This window comes from Ailuropoda melanoleuca, chromosome 10 (genome assembly GCF_002007445.2).
Source record: "Ailuropoda melanoleuca isolate Jingjing chromosome 10, ASM200744v2, whole genome shotgun sequence".
NCBI lineage: Eukaryota > Metazoa > Chordata > Mammalia > Carnivora > Ursidae > Ailuropoda > Ailuropoda melanoleuca.
In genome coordinates, this window is record NC_048227.1 from 99,737,168 (window position 1) to 99,757,745 (window position 20,578).

Below are 20,578 nucleotides of genomic sequence, written 5' to 3' on the forward strand. Positions count from 1 at the left end.
ACTGAAGCAACTCAAAGATGATATTCGCTGATCCCGAACTACCTGTTGCAGTTGGGCAATAATATGACAGGAGAGGTGGAAACTCCAGATCACTTTCCAGTGAGATGAATTCATCACTAAGTAAATGACATAGAGTGCCTGTTTTCTTGGGGACATGTTCTCTTGCATAGTGACAGCTGAACCCCTGCGAGGCAGCACACGCCTTTTTCTTGTTTCCTTTCCTTTTTCTTTTCAAGTAGCTTTTTCTAGGAAAATGCTGCTTCTGTGAGCAGAATTGACCTATTTATTACTATAGATTGCCTTCAGAGCCCTTCACTGCTCTCTGTATACACTGTGACCGCCACAGAAGTAGACGCTTGTGCACGTCATGTCAGTGGATTTCCATAGTTACGATTCTCTGATTTAAAACTGACTGCATATGTTTTGTATGGAAAGTACTTATTTTTGATTTTGTTTTAAATGTAAATGCTGATAACCTAGATGTCAAAGCTTCCCTGTTAGAGATGAGCATGGTCCTTTTACTGTTAATTTTTGTCCTTGCTTACATTATTACATAAATAGGGCATGTAGGCTCCTAGATGTATTTTTCTCCCCTGTGATAGTTTATGAAAGATTTTAGACCACTTGTTTTTTATGTTGCTTCTGTTTTCTTCAAGAATAAGCAGTGTGAATTAAAAGCCTTTTGCTCTTAGACACGCCCTTCCCTTCCGTCCCCCAGTACCAAATTTATACACATTGGGAATATGCTATCTTTTTAGCCAAATTTATTGGAATGAGATTTATCAGCTTGTGCATTGCACACAGACTTTCTCCCCGAAGCTTCAAATTTTTTCCTGTTATGCTTCTGTTTTATCAAAAAGTGTACTGTAGCCTTTATAGATCCGTGATATCGAATGCCCTCGATGGATCCTTGGGAAGAAAGTGTTTTAAAGTGCATAATTAGGGCACTTGAGCATAAAACTACAATTATACACTTGTGTGTTAATTTTGTGTACAGTAAGACTGTAGTTCAACGCTGGTTGTAAATGAGAGAGGAAGCATTTTACTGCCAGTGAATGCCTGCATTTTATGAATACTTAAACAAAATCTCCTCTAATTGGCTGACCTGGGAGGAAAGGTGAAAACAGCTGTAGTTAGGAGGTAGAGGAGAGAATACAAAATGTGCATTAGAGGCTGCTTTAAAAAGTACCTAGAAAAGTAATCTTACTCTTGCGTGCAGCCATACTTGCTGTGCCTTTGGAAGCATTCATGCTATTTTAGCTGCTCCTCCACAGTGAAGACTGGCAGAGCACAAGCATTTTGATAAGCCAGTGAAATTAATCAAGGGGCAGAGTGGGATAGATAGTGCGTACATTTGTTACTCAAATCTGTGTGCTAGCATTAGGGGGCACTCCTTGAAGCTTGGAGTTAATTTTATGAAAATTAAAGGATGTACCACTTTATGAAATGGATAATAATGTTCCAGAACTGGTTACCCTCAAGAGGTAGCATGGACTAGAAATATAAATTAATTTAAGAAGGGTATAAATAAATTCATGGATAATAGAATGATAATGATTATAAAGAGGAAATAAAGGCTGTTCAGGACATATCCCTGACTTTTGGAAATTGAGGTCATGAGAGGCTACCATTTAGTTCCCACAGCCATATAGAATATTCACTCTGCAGAACGTTGTCTGACCTAGTATTCGCTTAAGCTGTGATTTGCTAAATATACAGCAGTTGGACTTAGAATAAGCAGTGAAATTTTGTAGGCAATTAATAATTGTACAGAAGTCCAAGAGAGATTGCATGTATATTATTTTCACTGTGTTTATGTTTATAATCTTACATTGTGTGTACGCGTGTCAAGGAAGTTTTACTAAACAAATGTGTTGTGAGGAAAAACTTATATACTGGTGACAAATGAGAACTTTTTGTCTTTGTTTCACGAATCACAAGGAAATTTATTCTCTTAAGTATAGAGAACAAACTGATGGTTACCAAAAGGTAGGTGGGTGGGGGGATGGAGGAAATAGGTGAAGGGGATGAAGAGGACACTTGTTCTGATGAGCACTGAGCAATGTATGGAACCGTTGACTCACTATACTGTACACCTGGAACTAATAGTGTGTTAACTACACTGGAATTAAAATACAAGAATAAAGAAAATGTGGAAAACACAAAAAGCATAAATGGAAAGTGAAAAATCCACAATATTCTATTAATCTGAAGAAATCTGTTAATATTTGTTACAAGTTTCAGGTAACTGTTGACAAATAGTGGTACAAGTCAATCAGCTTAAAAGTCTCAGTCGTTTACAAGTATTTATTTTTCTATCCACGGGTCTGTGGGTTGGTTGGACTGATTTTGGGTGGACTCCTTTGGGTTTGGCTCCATGCAAGACATCTGGTTTGGGTCCCCTGCGTATGATTTATTTTGGGGCCCCTTGAGATGGAAGGGCTGCAGGGTACTATCATCTTCCCCTGAGATGATATGATGGGATATAAGCTGGGATGGGGAATAGTGGGTGGGGCTCTAGATGAAACCACATTGGCCTTAAGTTGATAATTACTTAAACTGTGGGTTTCAATACTATTCTGTCTACTCTTGTTTGTGTTTAAAATTTTACATAATAGTTAAGTTTGTAAAAAAAAAAAAAACAAACCCTTATTTTTTGATAAGAATTTTTAAAACTTCTGAGCTGAAGGAGAGGGTTAACTCAGCCAAGATTATGTTGGTTAGTTTTCAGGCCATAAAACAGCAGTGTTTGTGGCCCGGAAGTTATCTGTTAGGAATAAAGACATAGACCAAACGGAAGTGCGCTCCATAGCAACGTGAACTGTGTAACTGGCTTGTTTGTGTGGTTGGTCATCAGGCCTGGTCTGCTGTTTAAGACACTGCTTGACCCTTGAATGCCTTGCCAACTCCTTCAACTCTGGGTCGTCTTTTTTCTCTTACTCAAGGGAAGCTGGACAGATTTGAAGGAACTTAGCTTGAGTGTACAGTGCATACAATAAGCACTCAATATACATTTGTTGATGGTTTCTTGTTTTTCAAGCATGAAGGAGTAATTTCAGGAATTTGTGGAGGTTTGTTGTTTTGTTTTTTTTTCCTTAGACAAGCCTAAGGACAGGATTTATTTTTCTTTTTAAAATAAGAAAGTGTGAAAAAAAAAAAAAGGACCTAAATTGTTTAGAAGTCTCAATTGGGAATTTAGCTTAAGGGATTGTAGATTATGGCAGTTATAGGATCTTGACCTTGTAAACTTTATTTATTACCTTCTAGCACATTATTTTTGACTGGACATGTTGACATAATAAAATTTCCTTGTGCAATTGGTTCAACCACACATCGGCTTAGCATCTGAATGCCTTGCTGTGGGGAATTTTCAGTCTGACTCTTATGCATGAAAAACAGTGTTTGATCTTTCTGTGAAATCGGAAGCCAGCAGAATTTGCCACAGTAATGACTAAAATGTAACTGTTGCAAACTTAGGATTTTTCCTGTGCTTTTTCCCTTCCTGTTTTGTGGAATTTACCTGGAGGGGCACAAGCCTATGATGAAAAACAAACAAAAATTAAGGAGCCTTCTGCTTTAAGGCAAATTGTTATAACATACTTTTTTGATAACTCTTAAAAAGACCACAATAAATAATCCAGAATAAATTGCATTTTGTTCTAGATTGATGAAAAACACTGAGTTGGTTTAAGAAATGATAGATGACATTTTGGTGTTTATTCCTTTAGGCTATTAATTCTTTATTCAGATAACCACACATACACAGATTTTCATATTAAAAAATTTTTTACTACATATATTGTTTTGTAAACTTCTACACCTTAAGGTACACCTTAGTAATTGTTCTTGCTATTAAATACATATTATCTACAATGCGATTCATTAATAAGCTGATAGTGAATATCTCCCCCTCTTACCCCCTGCCACAACCAGTCTCTGTTGATGGACATTTAGGCAGTTTCCATATTTTTCAGTAGGGATGCTTTCACAGGGGTCCAGTGAATTCCTTGCTATACATATCTCTGCATACTTGTTTCACATTTTTTCTTAAGATATAATCTTAAAAGTAGAATTGTGGGTTGCAGAATACTGTTTCTGTACATATTTTGACTCTCCTCATATATTTGAATTTACATACTCATGTGATTATTTCAGTATACCCAATTGCTATATACTATTTTGGATTATGTAAAGTAGAAAATATGAAAACTCCCTGTTAAGCACCTGGGAACAGTCATTATCAAGTAGGGAATTTGCACGTAGTCATAAATAAGACAGTGATATGTTATAAAGCATGTGAAGTTAGAAGTTTACCTACTTACGTATTCTACTAGTAGTTTTTAAAGATACACCCCCGTACAATAAAATGCTCAGATCTTAAGTGTACCATTGGATGAGTTTTGACATATATGTACATCCATGAAACTACCACCCCAATTAAGATACAGAATATTTTCATCACTCCCAGAAAGAAGCTTCATGTCTTTTTTTAGCCATTTGTTATATCCTACAACCCTTGTTGTGATATTTCTATTATCATAAATTAGGTTTGTGTGATTTTGAATTTCATATAAACAGAAAATACTGTGAGTTGAATGTGTATACGCTTTAGTTCTGGAGGGAACTGTAATACCAAACCAAACTGTACTTCTTAGAACAAAAGGATCTGAAGCTGATGTGAAAATTATATAGAGTAAGAGCAATAGGCTTTCTAAAGAACAAAGTTAGACCCTCCCTTAACTTATCCTATATACAAAAAATAAACTCAAAGTGGATTACAGACTTAAACATGAGAGCTAAAGCTATAAAACTCTTAGAAGGGCACCTGGCTGGCTCAGTCAGTGGAGCGTGCAACTTTTGATCTTGGGGTTGTGAGTTCGAGCCCCACGTTGAGCATAGAGATTACTTTAAAATAAATAAATAAATATATATATATATATATATATATATTAAGATATATATATTTTAAAAATAAAACTCTTAGAAAACATAGGGGAAACCTTCATGACATTAGTTTGGCAGTGATTGCTTAGATGTGAAACCAAATGCACAGGCAACAAAGAAAAGATAAATTGGACTACATTGAAATTAAAAACTGTGCATTAAAGAACACCATCAAGAGAATGAAAAGCGGCCAACAGGAGAAAATATTTGTAAATCATGTAGCACATAAGGGATTAATATCCAGACTATATAATGCTCTCCTACAATTCAACAACAAAAAACAACCCAATTAAAAAATGGGCACAGGACTTGGATACATTTTTTCCAAATAAAATAAACAAATGGCCAATAAGCACACAAAAGATGCTCAATATCACTGATCATTAGGGAAATGAAAGTCAAATCCACAATGAGTATGATACCACTTCACATCCATTAGTATGGCTATTACAAAAAAAAACAAACAGAAAACAGCAAGTGTTGTCAAGGATGTGGAGAGATTGGAACCCTTGTGCACTGCTGGTGGAAATATAAAATGGTACAGCCACTCCGAAAAACAGTATGGTGTTTCCTCAAAGAATTAAAGGTAGAACCAGCAGACGATCCAGCAGCTCCCACTGGGTGTTTATCCAGAGACTCGAACAGATGCGCGGATGTCCATTTTCACAGCAGTGTTATCTACAGTAACCAAAAAGTGGAAACAAACCGAGTGTCCACAGTGGATGACTAGATAAAATGATTTCCCTATGTTAAAATGCCTGTGATAAATTTAGGATGATATAAAGTATTTCTTTTGATCTTAAATTATTTCCCTCTAAAAGGAAGGACAAAACTGATAATGTAAATAGATTCGGATAATCCAGAGGTGACAGATCCGTAATAGAAACCAAGGTGTATTTTAGGACCATAACTTCCTAGCTCACGTCAAGGAGGATTATATCTGTTCCTAATGTTGTGGTGAGCTGTTGTGGAGATAGAACACTGGACTGGACCATTGTGTAGCTCAAAGCAGAAAGCCCTTACATTTATATGTCAGTGGTGTGTGATTTATAGTATGTGATGTGTATACTTATTCCAGGAGGTTCAGTCAACAAATATTCATTGAGCTCTTACTACAGGCCAGGCCTTCTGAGTACAGTGATGAGCTAAACTGCCAAGTGCCCCCACCCCCTTTTTAAAAATTAGTTTCAGAGGTAGAATTTAGGAATTCTTCAGTTGCATGTAACACCCAGTGCACATTACCTCCAGTGCCTCCTTAATGCCCATCACCCAATTATAAGGCCCCATTTTCTATAGAATTTATGTCCCAGTGGGTGTGGTGGGTATCCTCGTAGTCAGATAAATTTGAGAAATCCCAGATTTGAAGGTGGTTGGGTTTCTTTACTTAAGGATTTAACAAATCCTTTCATATGCTAGTATGTTATGTTTTATTTTTATGTTTATTTCTCCAACTTTTTTGATTATAGAATTTATTTCTGTGAATTCACTTGCCAGATTAGCGTCCCCTGTATGTACCATCGGGAAATACTGGTGTAAAGTCCTTCCTTTCAGAGATTTACCAATTTGCAGGAAGCATAGAAGACCATAATGAAGTCTTTGGCCTTATCGTGCCCCAGGTAAAGGCCTAGAAGAGATTAGGGCACCTGGCATTAGTAATCAGGGATGGGTCTCTGGAGCAAAGTTCTAGCAGGGCCTCTTTAAATAAAGCAGCACAAGGTGTTTTCCTCTCCAGTGGCCTGTCTCCTGCCTTGTGTGAGTGCCAGACTAGCTTCCATGCCTCTGCCATTTTGCCGCATCTGCTTTGTATCTTCCAGGCCGAAGCTCCACCCCATCTTTTATCCTCTCCCTTCTCCAGAGAATGTCATATGTTTCCTTTGCAGTGCACGCTTTTGTACTTTTACTATATATATGTATCCATGAACAATATATACTATTTTGTGTGTTAAAAATGTGTACAAATGGTATTATGCTGCGTTCTTTTCCTGCTTTTTAAAATTCAGCATTATATTACTCGGATTGGAACCATTTTGCTATGTAGGCTTTACTGCCTTTTTTTTTTCTTTTTTAGAGAAAACTACTGTATAGAATTCCGTTTTATGGCTATTGCAAAGCCTGGTTTTTTTCCTTTTGCGTACTGTTAGAGTTAGATTGTGTCCTCTTTCTGGTTTTTGTAAATAGCATTGCGTCAGATATCCTTCTTGGGACACATGCGAGTGTTTCATGGGTATATATTTACAAGAGGAATTGCTGGGTCAGAGGGTCAGTGCACTTTGGTGAGGAAATGGTTTTCTAAATCTTCTTTAGGAAGAAAATGGGAGAGAAGAAAAACCTTGATTATTTCTTCAATTCTGTTTTGTTTTGTTTTTTTTTAAAGATTTTATTTATTTATTCGACAGAGATAGAGACAGCCAGTGAGAGAGGGAACACAAACAGGGGGAGTGGGAGAGGAAGAGGCAGGCTCATAGCGGAGGAGCCTGATGTGGGGCTCGATCCCATAACGCCGGGATCACGCCCTGAGCCGAAGGCAGGCGCTTAACCACTGTGCCACTCAGGCGCCCCTATTTCTTCAATTCTGAAGTATGAGCAAAGTAGTTCAGGGTAGGGTAAAATGAAGAATGGGCCCGGAATTTCAGCACGTTTAATGTGATACAGAGATGTGAAAGTTAATACTCACGTTTTTTTTATCAGAATGATTTCCTAAAATAAAATACTTAAATGAATAATTTTTTGCTCTACTTTCTCTCTCCAATAATATATGAAAGCGTTCATATTTCTTGGAAAATTGGAATAAATTTTTTGTTATTATGTGTGCTCACACTCCACTCTAAGATCTTCTCTATTTAGAAATGAGTGAAATAAATTCCTATTTTTCTTGTTTTTGGTAACAGAAAAGCTCTGATCACAAGCATTTTCTGGAGATTTCCATTTAGTTTAGTGTAGTGATCTTTTTATTCAAACCATGATAATGGTCCAGAGCATTTGCTGGGTAATAATGACGTGGAGGATTAGCAGTTAATAGCTGAGAGTGCCATGAGGCTGTGTGTGTGAAGTTTGGTGTTTTGGCTGTTGGATGAAGCTGGACATACGTGTTTCAAAGAGTTGGTGGTACAAGTGATTTCATTTTTATGAAGGGTTACCTTCATTCATTTAATTTTTTATATAATAATTACTTGATTTAGTAATCCACTGAACAGCATCCATTCATTCAACAAACATTTAGTGACTTCCCAGAGGCATTCCAGGAATGTGGGAGCTCGGAGTCTAGTGATAAGGACAAACAGTAAACACAACACATAATGAAGGGGTAGACTAAGTCCGATCATCTCCACTGTGGTAAAATAAAATTGGAAATGGCCTGAGGAAGATGACTGCGGCCAGGCTCGTGTAGTTAGGCTGGTCAGGGAAGGGGGGGGGCATCTGAACTAGAAGTGCTTTGTGACCCCAGCTCCCCTCACTTGGTTCCTGGTGCGCAGTAACTCTTGGTTAAATTTCCGTTGCATCCAACATTGTGGTAATCTTACTTACTTAGCCTGAGTGTGTTTGAGAACTAAGACATAAACAAGAAGGCTCTCAGTAGCCAAATTGATTTTACAAAACTTGAGGCAGTCAAAGCTTGTGTGCTTCCCTCATGGACAAGTTCCCTGGGCCTTCCTGTTTTTTACCTCATGTCGCAGGTTTCTGAGTCCTCAGCAGGTTCTGGTGGGGACGGCGGTCAGAGTGATGCGCCACGGCTGAGTGCCTCGGTGGCAGGTAAGACTGACGGCAGAGGAAGACCGGAGTTGCGCTGTGGGGCTCGTGCACATGGCTTTTGGCAGGAGGCCCTGGGGCCCTCAGTGTATTATGGCTCAACCTGTCGATTTATTTTTCATAATAATGACTGTTTGGTCATTTGTCAGAAAAACATATAATAGATCTTTGAAAGCCCTGCATCTAAGTTGATTAAAACAAAAGCAATATTGATCATTAAAAAATTAGGCTTCAGTTGTAGGCAACTGAGGTATTATATTTAGAAATTGATTTTTAAAGATAAAACGTAGGAGATAATATTTTAGAGCCAGCACTACAACTTGTTTAGTAAGTCTCAGCATCTGTGTAGCATTCCAGGTAGGACTATTATATTGCTGGTTATAATATGAATATGAATTAATAAAGAAAGTAGCCCTGCTTTATAGACGGAGATGTGAGACGGGTGTCGTTATGTGATTGGCCACATTCAGACAAGTGAGGCACAGCAGGGACCTGGATTTAGATCACGCAGATTTCCAACCCGAGATTCTTCGGCTAAACAGAATTTAGTGATCTCTGTTGCAGTGTGGCTCCCATGGAAGGACAGTGGAAAAGATTCAGTAGATTGGCACTGGGACCCAGTTCTAACTGATAGCCCGATTGTACTGGGTTAGACATCACCTCATCCCAGGCTCACAGAGGGTGAGGTGTCCGTTAGGTGAGTACCAGATGAATTAGGCTGTGTTTCTAAAAGGAGAGCAAATGGGTTTTGATTGTGGAAAACAGTAGTAAAATCTCTCAAGCAAAAGTTGATTTCTCCCCCAGTTTGCTGTGTTCTGCAGGGTGTTGCTGGGGTTCCTTTGAAAATTTGCTTATATTCCCACCCACCCTACCTTGCCTCCCCGGCACCCCGACTCGTCCCCAAGCTTTTCAGAGCTGGAATAGATGGTAAAAGAGTCTAATAAGTTCATGGCTGCTCTAGTGTTCGTTGCTGACTAGAATATGTCCTGTTGTTGTCTCTCTCAGGAAATGGAGCCCCCCCTCCCCAAACGACACTTTCATATTGTGTGTAAGGGTTTCTGTAAACCAGAAAGTCAACATATTAAAGTGCAATTCATAGGGGAGTTGCCGGCTGTGTTGATTGAGCTTTACAGTCATTTTAACACTGGCAAAAGTGTTATCCTAACTGCTTCAAATCAAACTGCAAAGATGCTTGTGTGAAATATAGTATTAGATATCAAATCAACATATGGGTGCTGAACGGAAGGATATGTGTTGTGGTAGTATACGATACTCTAGCATGTGGAGTTGTATTTTATGGAAATTCTTTGGCTTGGCTTATGGCAGGGACATACATTCATTATGAGATATCAAGCTGTAAGATAAATAAAAGCAAAGAATTCAACTGTGCGGTTAAATGGTTTTCAATACAAACTTGTCTGCTCTACTAACTTAGGGTCTGTGTGATGAGGCATTTGTGAGCCATTGTGGCCAAATGTTTGTGATCATTGCTGACACATTGCCTTGACAGTAATCTAAATCAGGTCACAAGGACAATGAACTGTAGCTTTTGCATTTTCCCCTTTTACTTCATTGTATGTGTTACAAATTATTGTGCTAATTGGTCTTGGAGGCGAAGTGTTTAGTATTTTCCTCCTTTTTTTCATTTCTTCTTTTTCCCCATTCTGTATTTTATAGTGATTGCATTTTTAAATGTGTATCTGGAACTGATCACTGAATTCTTAACTGTGTGGGCTTATGGGTAGTTCTTGGGAGTGTCAGGTGGACCCTATTGTGTTCTTAACAGGGTGACTTCACTATCCTCCTCTACGGAGTGCTTTTGGCCATCCTGATACCGTGTTTTTCTTTTTCTCTGCTGCTCTCTCTCCCAATTAGAGAAGAAAGATAGATAGATTTTTCATTTGAAAAAAAATTAAAAATAACATCCATGGTGTATTTCTTGCATGAGGGAGGACTTTGAGCAAATATTTTAATGATTTTTAGGTTCACGTAAATTCGAGGTGGAGAAAGCTCACTTAGGTGTCTGTATCTGGTCTTTGCAGTCTAGCACACTTTGATTTACACCATTACCTGTTTTATCAACTAGGAAAATACTATTGTAATATTAGATATGAGTATCTTTCCTTTAAGAACTCATGTTGTTGGTTATATTGCGTTGTATACATAATACTGTCTTCTAAAAGGGTTGTATCGCAATGTGGTTTCTTTTTAGCAAAAGCAGTAAATGGAATTGTTAATGTAACTGGTACAGTGTCTGCTCCTGGGTAGTTGGGATTTCTTGACCTTAGTGGAAACAAAACCACGCCTTATACATGTAGCCAAGTCACCAGCATCCTACAGAATATTAGCAAGTGGCCTTGGATGGTTGGAGTGCATTTTAATTTTGAGCGTCGCGGGAGAATGGGTTAACATAATGCTTCTTTGACTTTCTTAGCAGTGGGTATTTTTTCTGTGACATATAGCGTTTTATTCGCTTCAGGTGTACAATATCGTGATTCACCACTCACCAGAGCCATTTGTTCGTGTCGGTATTAGGAGATTTTCCCCACTGGATTTTTATGGGGTTATCAATATTTGATTATCTGATGAAATCTTATTTTTTCAAACAGATTATCTTTTTACCTCTGATAATATGTGAATAGAAGGCAGTGTGATGATTTATGTAATGGAGAGAAGATTAAAAATATTAAATTCAAGTGCTTAGCAAAGAGCCCACTTCATGTTGCTGAATCGAAACCGTATTTGATTCCATTGAATTTGCCCATTTTGACTTGCTCGCCTGTTTTGCTTGACTTGTTGACAGATGCCACCTCAGTATGGACAGCAAGGTGTGAGTGGTTACTGCCAGCAGGGCCAGCAGCCTTACTACAACCAGCAGCCGCAGCCTCCGCACCTCCCTCCGCAGGCACAGTACCTGCCGTCCCAGTCCCAGCAAAGGTACCAGCCGCAGCAGGTGAGCGTCCCGGGCCCCCAGATCCCCAGGCCCCGAGCTTCCGCCGGGTCTGCTAGGTCTGCGTTCCAAAGGCAGACTGGGCTTGGAGTCCTCTTCCTGTCCTGCTTAAAAAATGCTGTTCTCAGTGGGAAAAAATGTAGTTTTGAGAAAAGTGTAGAACTGAACCTAATCTAAACTGTTCATTTGCTTATGGATGGATGTTTGAAATCGAAGAGTGGGGAGAATATGCTCATTCAGAAAAATGGTTTTATTGAACCATTGCCCGTTGCCACCTACATGGTATTTTAATCTTGAGCTTTTTTTTTTGGTGTTTGTTTTAATGATAAGTGCTACTATATCAAAACATTGTTGCCTTTGGCAGTGTTATTCCTCTTAAACTAGCTTATAGACAGATAATCACTTCAGTCACGATATATTAAAATACTAAAGGGAATCATGTACTTTAAGAATATTAAGCATTTTGTAGTTTAAATTAGCCTCATTAAATGCTCTTTTATGTTATTTGGCCATATATTTCAGCTTATGTGATTTGTAGAAAAATAGTACATATGCATTTGATAAAATGATTCAGCCTCATTTTGTTTTAGAGATTGTCACAGAGTGATCTTAAAAGGCGCTGTGAGCTCAGGACTCTTATTCTGAATCCAGATAAATGTTTCATAGCACTTCTAGTCATAAGCATCAGAATGTAACTTTCCATTTTATATTTTCCTTTCTCTTTTGTGGGGTGCTGTAGTGAAGGGAGGGTTATTCAGTTTTGAAAGCGTGTCTTGCACATCTTGTAGAGATTGTTGATGCTAAGCAAGGTATATAAATATATGAAGCTTAATTTTAATTCAGCTTATTTCTTAAGTATTTTCTTGGATTTGTTGGAGTCTTTCCCCATGTGACTTAAGAGTTCTAAAGAGAGTTTATAACTTTACCTTTTTTTATAAAAGATTTCATTTATTTGATTCGCGGGGGAGAGAGCACAAGTGGGGAGGAAGGCGAGAGGGAGAAGCAGGCCCCCCACTGAGCAAGGATCCCAATGTGGCGCTCTGTCCCAGGACCCTGGGATCATGACCTGAACTAAAGGCAGACACTTACCTGACTGAGCCACCCAGTTGCCCCGAGAGTTTATGACTTTAAACAAAACGTGTTAGGACAACAGCTGAGATCGAAGGTCCTGTAGAATCTTGTTTTTTGCATATGTTTTCGAAATTCTGATATTATGTAAAGGGATGTATGGAGGTAGGAATGTGTATTATTTCAGAGTTATTTGGCTTACTCTTTGATTAAGATGTGGGAAAATTAAATAACCTTCCAATATCATTTCTTTTTTAAGTGAGACTGGTGTCTGGGTTTATGAAAATAAAGTTACAGGCTTTTTCAAGGTCTTTCTAAACCTTATTGAACTTCTGGTTAGACAAAATGTTTTTTGTCGTGCCATCAAAATTTAAGAAGGACTGAATAGAGAGATTACATTAGTCATTTTACTTTAGTGCTAAGATGAATCTCTGATTTGTAAAACCAGTTTGATTAAGGACTCCGAGTGCCTGTCATTTCCTTCAAGACCAAGCTCAAATTTACTTCCTTTATGAAGCATTCACTGGTGACTTCTACCACAGGGCAATTAGTTATTTAATATCCTTCACATTTAAATATTTAAAGTGTACTACAGATGAAATCTTACTTTAATAATACTATTTTAATGTACTTCGTTTAGGTCTGTTTTATGCTTTGATACTGTTATTTTATTGATTTGAATATAGTAAATCATATGGTAGGAAATACTGTCTGTGTGACTATGACTCTAACTTAAGTACTGTCATTTCTGTATATTCTGAGGAAGACAAAAATTCTTCAAACTATGTTGGAAAGTTTTTCTTGTTTTCATAGTCCCTACCTGTAGAATGTCTAAGTGTTTTTTAAGTTTCATTATGCTCCTTATGGGATGAGGAGGTGGAAGTCAGAGACGGAGCCGAATCAGAGGGTCTTGTTTGATAGGAACAACTTCGGTTTTTAGGGAATTAGGTGTTCAGATAGATTTGGAAAGTTTGTGTAGGAAATAAGATTTAGCATTTTAGATATGGTTAGTGCCTCCCAAAACGGTAATCCCCTCAAACTCTATCCCCAAAGTAAAAATAACCAACAGAGTATTTTCAAAATCAAACTGAACTTTAATAAGAATTTGTCATTCTGAATTCACATACATTTAGAAACCAAAGAATCTCAGCCATATTTAATGTAGTGAGCCAGTAGTTCCTAACAGGCAGAACATTCTTTTCTGCGGCCTTTCCTTTTGTTTCCAAACAGCATACATGGAGTGTTGATTTTTATATTAGGGAATCAATCAGCAAATAATACTTTGTGTCTTTTGTTAGTATGATTGATACAAAAAGTAATTTTAGGGTTCCATTAAGATACCTCACTCTGTGTCTTTAACATTTGTTAAAGTGTTATATTTTGAATAATCAATACATTCATATGTTTCAAAAATGAAAAAGTAGGAGGGAAAGGATACGAATAAAAGTCTCCCAGCACAGTCTTCCCCCCTCGTTCACCACCCATCTCACCCTTTGCCAGACAACCACTTTAGTACTTTATTATACAGCTTTCTGGAGTATCTTTATACGAAGAGGCAAGATACCATATTTTAATTTTTACTCTATTTTTAGACAAATGGTGACGTACTGTAACATACACACTGTTCTGTTCTTTGTCGTCCTCCTCCCCCACCCCCTGAAGTATAGTTTCTGTAGATCTTGCCCCAGGAGGACATAAAGCAACCCTTCATTCTTTTTCATAGCTTCCTTTCATTTTATGGACATACCATGATAATATTTAACTAGTTCTCTTTTGATGGTCATTTAGACTATTTTTAATTATTTGCAAGTCAAACAATGCTGCCGTGATAAACTTTGCCTATGTCTCATTTCATAAATATGCAAGTGTATGTGTATGATAAGTTCCTAAAAGTGGCATCAGTGTGTCAGTGGGTAGATGCAGTTTTGGTAAATATTGCCAGATTATTCCTTTGAGGGGTTGTACCAATTTATACTCACACCATCAGTATGGGAGAGTACCTATTTGCCTACACATGTGCTGGTAGCATGCTTTACTAAGCTTCTGGATTTTTGCCAATCCGATAATGTAATTTTAATTTGCATTTATCTTGTTTTGAGTTGTATTGTATGTCTTATATACTTAAAAGCATTTGCTTTTCCTTTTTTTTTTTGTTTGTGATTTCGTATCTTTTTATCTTGCATTTTTCTATGCAGTTGTTGCTCTTTTAAAAATTGATTTAATAAAACTCTCTATATAGGGAGACTGAATTTTTGTCTGTGATATGAGTTACTAACCACCCTCCCCCATTTTGTTATTTATCTTTTGAAATTAATTATGATTTATTTATCTACTTGGTCATGCAGAGGGGCTTTTTAAATTAAAAAAAATTTGTACTCAGAATTATCAATCTTTTCTTTTAAGATCTCTGGATTTTTATTTAGTGGGAGTATGAGGCTTCCATACTCCAAAATTTACAAAGGAACTCTCCCATGTTATTTTGTAGTATTTTCATGGATTCTTTTTTCCATTTCACTTACCCTAATCCAACTTAATTATTTCTTTGCTAGATCTTTAAATGCCTTGTCTTGTGTAGGCTGTTGTATTAGGGCTCAACAGAGAAACAGAATGTGTGTGTGTGTGTGTGTGTGTGTGTGTGTGTGTGTGTGTGTGTTCGGTTAGGATAAAGAGATTTATTGTAAGGGATTGGCTTATACAATTATGGAGGCTGGCAAGTCCCAAATCTGCAGCGTGGCAGGTTGGAGACTCAGGAGAGCTGATGGCAGAGATGAACTCTGAAGGTAGTTTGCTGGAGAATTCTCTTAGTTGGAAAGGCTGGCCGTTTTGCTCTATTCACGCCTTCAACTGGAGGCCTACCCGCATTACTCAAAGTCACTGGCTTAAATGTTCATTTCATCCAAAAACTCTCCAAGTTAACACATAAAATTAACCATTATAGTTACCTTTCCCTGAATCTCCTTAGGTATAATGTTTGGGGTTCTTCTGGGGTTTTTATTCTTTTCATTGATCCTTCTATTAGTGCACCGACACTGTACTGCTTTATTATTTTTTAGGGTTAGTATATCTTCACTACTCTTCTTTTTCAGTTTTCTTGGCTATTGTGTTTATTATGGCTATCATGGACATCAGTAGTGATGTCTGTAAAACCAACAATAACAATAAACTCTTCATTTCTTACCCTGCTTTTTCCTAAGAATTTTTTCCTTTTTGTTGTTACAATAATGGGGTCTTTTTTTTTTTTTAAATCTATCCTTTTCTTTTTCTGTGAGACAGATGATAATTATAAAAGAGAAACAGAAAAACAAAAATAAGTACCTAATTTGAACAGTTTTTGCCTTGTTGAAGCCCACTGACCACAGATGAAGACCATGCTTATGATAAAACAAGTTGGGTTTATTTAGTTTGGGTTGTTACAGGCCAGAGAGAATGCGTACGTTCTTGAGAGCCTCAGGGGCCTCGTGGAAAGGTGCAGGAGCTGGGGTTCATGCTGGGTGATTCTAAGAGGGATTAGGGAAGGTGGGGGTCAGTCCTGGATAGGCTGCTCTCAAGAAGCTGGGACATTTGGTAATTAGATGTCATAATTTTTATCCATGAGACAGGACAGTTGAAGTGGGGCCAGATTGTCATGGATAAAGAAGCAACAGCCACTTAAAGTAGTTAGAAGAGATGGGTGTTCAGTCATTTTTATTGTCGAAAAGTGACCTCATCCAACTCCACTTTCAGTCCTGGTTCTGTGCTGTGGTCTGCTTGTTCCTCTGGCCAGGTTTCCTTCTTTTCTTGCACCCGCATTCTGCCACCTGTCATCTTCCTGAAGGACTTCTCTCTCCATTTCTCCATTGTTCAGGTGGTTTTAAATTTCCTTTAGAACATTCTTCAAAAAGAATTGTAGTTTTTTTGTTGGAAATAATTCTGTATGCCTTATATTTTTGTTGCTATTGTAAATTGTATCCTTTTCAACATTGATTTCCTCATTGTTATTGGTGTATATAAATCTAATGAACTTTATATGTTAAATTTTTTTTGGTGTAGTGACCCTTTAAGTTCTTGTTAATTCTACCAATGCTTTATAGATTCTCTTAGGTTTTCTCAATTTTTTAAAAGTTGCTTTTTTAAAAAAATTCACCCCAATCCCCCTCTTTTTTTATAGATTAGCTTCTCCAAAGCGTTGTTTGAAAGGGCTATCCATTCTTTTTTTTTTTTTTTTAAGATTTTATTTATTTGTTTGAGAGAGAGAGAGTGAGCACAGAGGGATAAGAAGAAGCAGGCTCCCTGCTGAGTGGAGAGCCCGATGTGGGGCTCGATCCAAGGACACTGAGCTCATGACCTTAGCCAAAGGCAGACACTTAACTGACTGAGCCATCCAGGTACCTCAGGGCTGTCTATTCTTGTATTCTCTGGGACTTAAAAGAAGGCTTTCAGCATGTCATCATTAAGTATAATGTTTATATACTTGTATAAACAGGTTTATTTATTTAGTGGCTGCCCACTACTGGGCAGAAAAGTGCCCCTCCTTTTCTAGTTTGCTAAGGGATTTTTTCATGAATGAATGCCAAATTTTATCATATGTGTGTGTGGGGTTTTTGTTTTTTGTTTTTTAAATAACTATTGATACGTCACTTTGTTTTTCTCTTCTAATCTGTTGTTGGGGGTATGTTATGTGTGTCTCTTTGTTTTAAAGATTTAAATCAAACATGCTTTCTGGAATAAACGTAGCCACATGATATAGTATCTTTTTATACATCACTGAATTCAGTTTTACTGACATTTCTTTAGGTCTTGAATCAGTGTTCATGAATGAAAGTGACTTGTAATTATTTTTGTAAGGTTTTGGTGTCTCTTATGGAGTTTTGTAAAGGAATTGGAGACTAGTCTCTTTTTTAAATCTACTGGAAGAGATTATGTTAAAGTTTGGAATTAACCTGTTTTTTTGAATGGTCGAAGTGTCTGTAAAACTATAAAGGCATGTGTGACCCTTGATTTTTAGCTTCTGTCCCTTTCCTGTTTTTTTTTTTACTTTTGATCTTATTTCTTTTGTGAGTATGGGTGTTTTCAAGTTAGCAATTTCTTCTTGAGTCAGTCTTTTGATTTTATATATATATGTATAAATATGTTATGTATATAAATTATAAATATATATGTTTACATATGTATATATAACTAAATACCCACACAACACTGATATATATATGCCTACATATTAGAAATTTATTTCATCCAGCTTTTCAAATTTATTAACATTGTTCATAGACATCATCATTAATTTCTGTAACATCCAGAATTTAAGGCATTTTATTTTATTTTTAAAGATTTTGTTCATTTATTTGAGAGAGAGAGAACATAAGCACAGGGTGGGGCATAGGGAGAATGACAGAGACAGAATTTCAAGCAGACTCCCATTGAGCGCAGATCCCAATGCGGGGCTTGACCTCAAAACCCTGAGATCATGACCTCAGCCAAAATCAAAAGTTGGATGCTTAACTGACTAAGCCATTCAGGTGCCTCTGGCATTTTAATTCATAACGTTTTACCCTTTTTTTTATTCTTTTTTTTTTTTTAAGATTTTATTTATTTATTTGACAGAGATAGAGACAGCCAGCGAGAAAGGGAACACAAGCAGGGGGAGTGGGAGAGGAAGAAGCAGGCTCATAGCGGAGGAGCCTGATGTGGGGCTCGATCCCATAACGCCGGGATCACTCCCTGAGCCGAAGGCAGACGCTTAACCGCTGTGCCACCCAGGCGCCCCTACCCTTTTAATTCTTGATTGATCGTGTCAGTGGTTCACCTTTCCAAAGCAACTTTAGTTATGTCTTATTACATGTTCTTTTTAAAAAGTTTAGTTAAAACATTCTGTTCTTGTTTTGATTATATCTTACTTTCTATTTTACTGATGTTTATTTTGCCATTCTTTTTTTCAGTCAAGTGAATGCTTAGCTTATTTGAAACATGTTTGTCTCATGGAGCAAAATGGAAGACTAAAAAATTTCCTCTTCACTACTGCTTTGGCTGAATCTCTCAAATTTTGATATGCATCATTTTTGTTTTCTTTTAGTTCTAAGAATTTTCTTATCCCCCCCCCCTTTTTTTTTGGAAGACAGTTTTATTGAGTCCTGGGTTTATATTCTCTTCCCTCCAAAAGATCGATGTATGTTTTTGCAGTTGGCTTTGGACACAAATCATCTGGAACCACATTTTGTGTTTTATTTTGTAGTTTTATTATAAAAATAATTCTTACTATGCTGATAAACAGAATGATGTACTCACCTGCCACCATAATTCCTTGCATTTACTAGCCTGTGCATATACACGTATCCTCAGTTGTCCTCAGAATACCTTTATAGTATTTTTTTTTCAAGAAGAATTCAAAGAAATATGATACATTGATTTGGTTCTTAAGTCTTTTTATCTGGAACAGTTCCTTCTTCCCCTATGTGCATTAGAGCCTTTGGCATGTTGAAAAACTGAGTCAGCTGTCCTGTGAAATGGCTTGGTTTGGTTCTTTTCTCTTGATGTGGCTTAATTTGTTCATCTAGCCCCTCTAATCCCATAACATAAACAGCTTTGTTTGTGGTTGTTGTAAATCACGTTCCCAACATGTAAGGCATTGTTCCTGTTCAACTGAGGGGTCGGTGACCTCTCTGTGAGGTGAGGAAGCCTCCGAGCCTGCCTGTCCAGTGACCATTAGCTGTCTTCCAGCTGAGTGTGTGGAGACATTGTGATGAAGACATGCCTCTTCCTTTGTGCTCTGTCCAGATCGCTCAGCAACAGACTCGAGGAGTATAACACATGCTTATGGCTTTAGGCCACTAAGTGTTGGGCACTTTGTGACATATCATTACTGACTGACATGGTGTGAACACTTCATAGGTGATGCTGTGAGCGTATTACATCAGGATAAACACAATGTTTTGTTGTTCCACTGTAGTGATGTCAAGATTGATCAGTGGGTTCGGGTGATGATGGCTTCTGGGACCACTTTCAATAGAATTATCTTCTTGAGGTTTTTGCAGACCACACCATTAAGTGTTAATTTTGACCAGAAACCCTGATGAAGATTAGCCTGTGGTTGCTAATTCTCAGTGGAGCCATTTTCAAATTCTTCCTACCTCTGAGTATCAAGTTCAAGACAGGTATTTCTCTGTTCTTTTTAGTGGGTTTTCATGTTCTCATATGATGGGTATAGCCCTTCTTAGTCTCTAATTTATTTGAGATGTATGGTCTCATATTTAGTCCCTTTTGGCAGGCCCTGGACTTTTCCTTTTCCCTGTATAGTCCTCCAGTGTAAAGTTAACATCTATAGCAAGTCAGCTTCTGTCGTATTGCTCCTACTTTCTGTGTTCTTGGTTTACTTTCTGTGTGCTTTTGGTTTCACTCACATTCATGCCAAGTCTGTGATCCATTTAAAATATCATTTTATCCAGTATTTTAGATATTTAAATCAATTTAAATACATTTCAAGTATCTAATCTGCCACATGGCTACAACTGGTCCTCTTATATTTTCTAGCTCTTTATTTTGATATCCTTTACACAGTTTAAAATGATAATAGGCATGTAATAGAGTAGCTTATAACATACAGACAGTACATTCCCATTTTATAATGAAACTTTTCTAATGCCTCCTTTATTCTTTGGAAATAAAATTCATATTTAATACATGATCTACACCAAATTTGTAGATAATATGTTACCTACACAGAATTTCAAACAAGGCAGAATAATGCACTAACTTTATATGGATAAACTGTCATATTAATTAAATGCTGAGGCATGATTATATTGGAAGACTTGTGAAATAGGCACTTGTATGTGCGTGTGAGATCACGGAACTTGGCAGCTACAGAATGAGTGTTTTAGCAACTCCGGTGTCTTA

The 20,578-nt window shown here is 37.4% G+C and overlaps 1 protein-coding gene across 6 annotated transcripts in view; it reads left to right on the forward strand.

Moving 5' to 3' along the window:
- ARID1B (AT-rich interaction domain 1B) overlaps positions 1–20,578 on the forward strand; it is a 383,300-nt gene that overhangs the window by 63,346 nt on the left and 299,376 nt on the right. For all 6 annotated transcript variants that reach the window (XM_034669369.1, XM_034669370.1, XM_034669374.1 and 3 more), the window contains exon 2: positions 11,495–11,644. In XM_034669369.1, the coding sequence (XP_034525260.1) occupies positions 11,495–11,644 (150 nt within the window). The remainder of the gene's footprint in view (positions 1–11,494; positions 11,645–20,578) is intronic.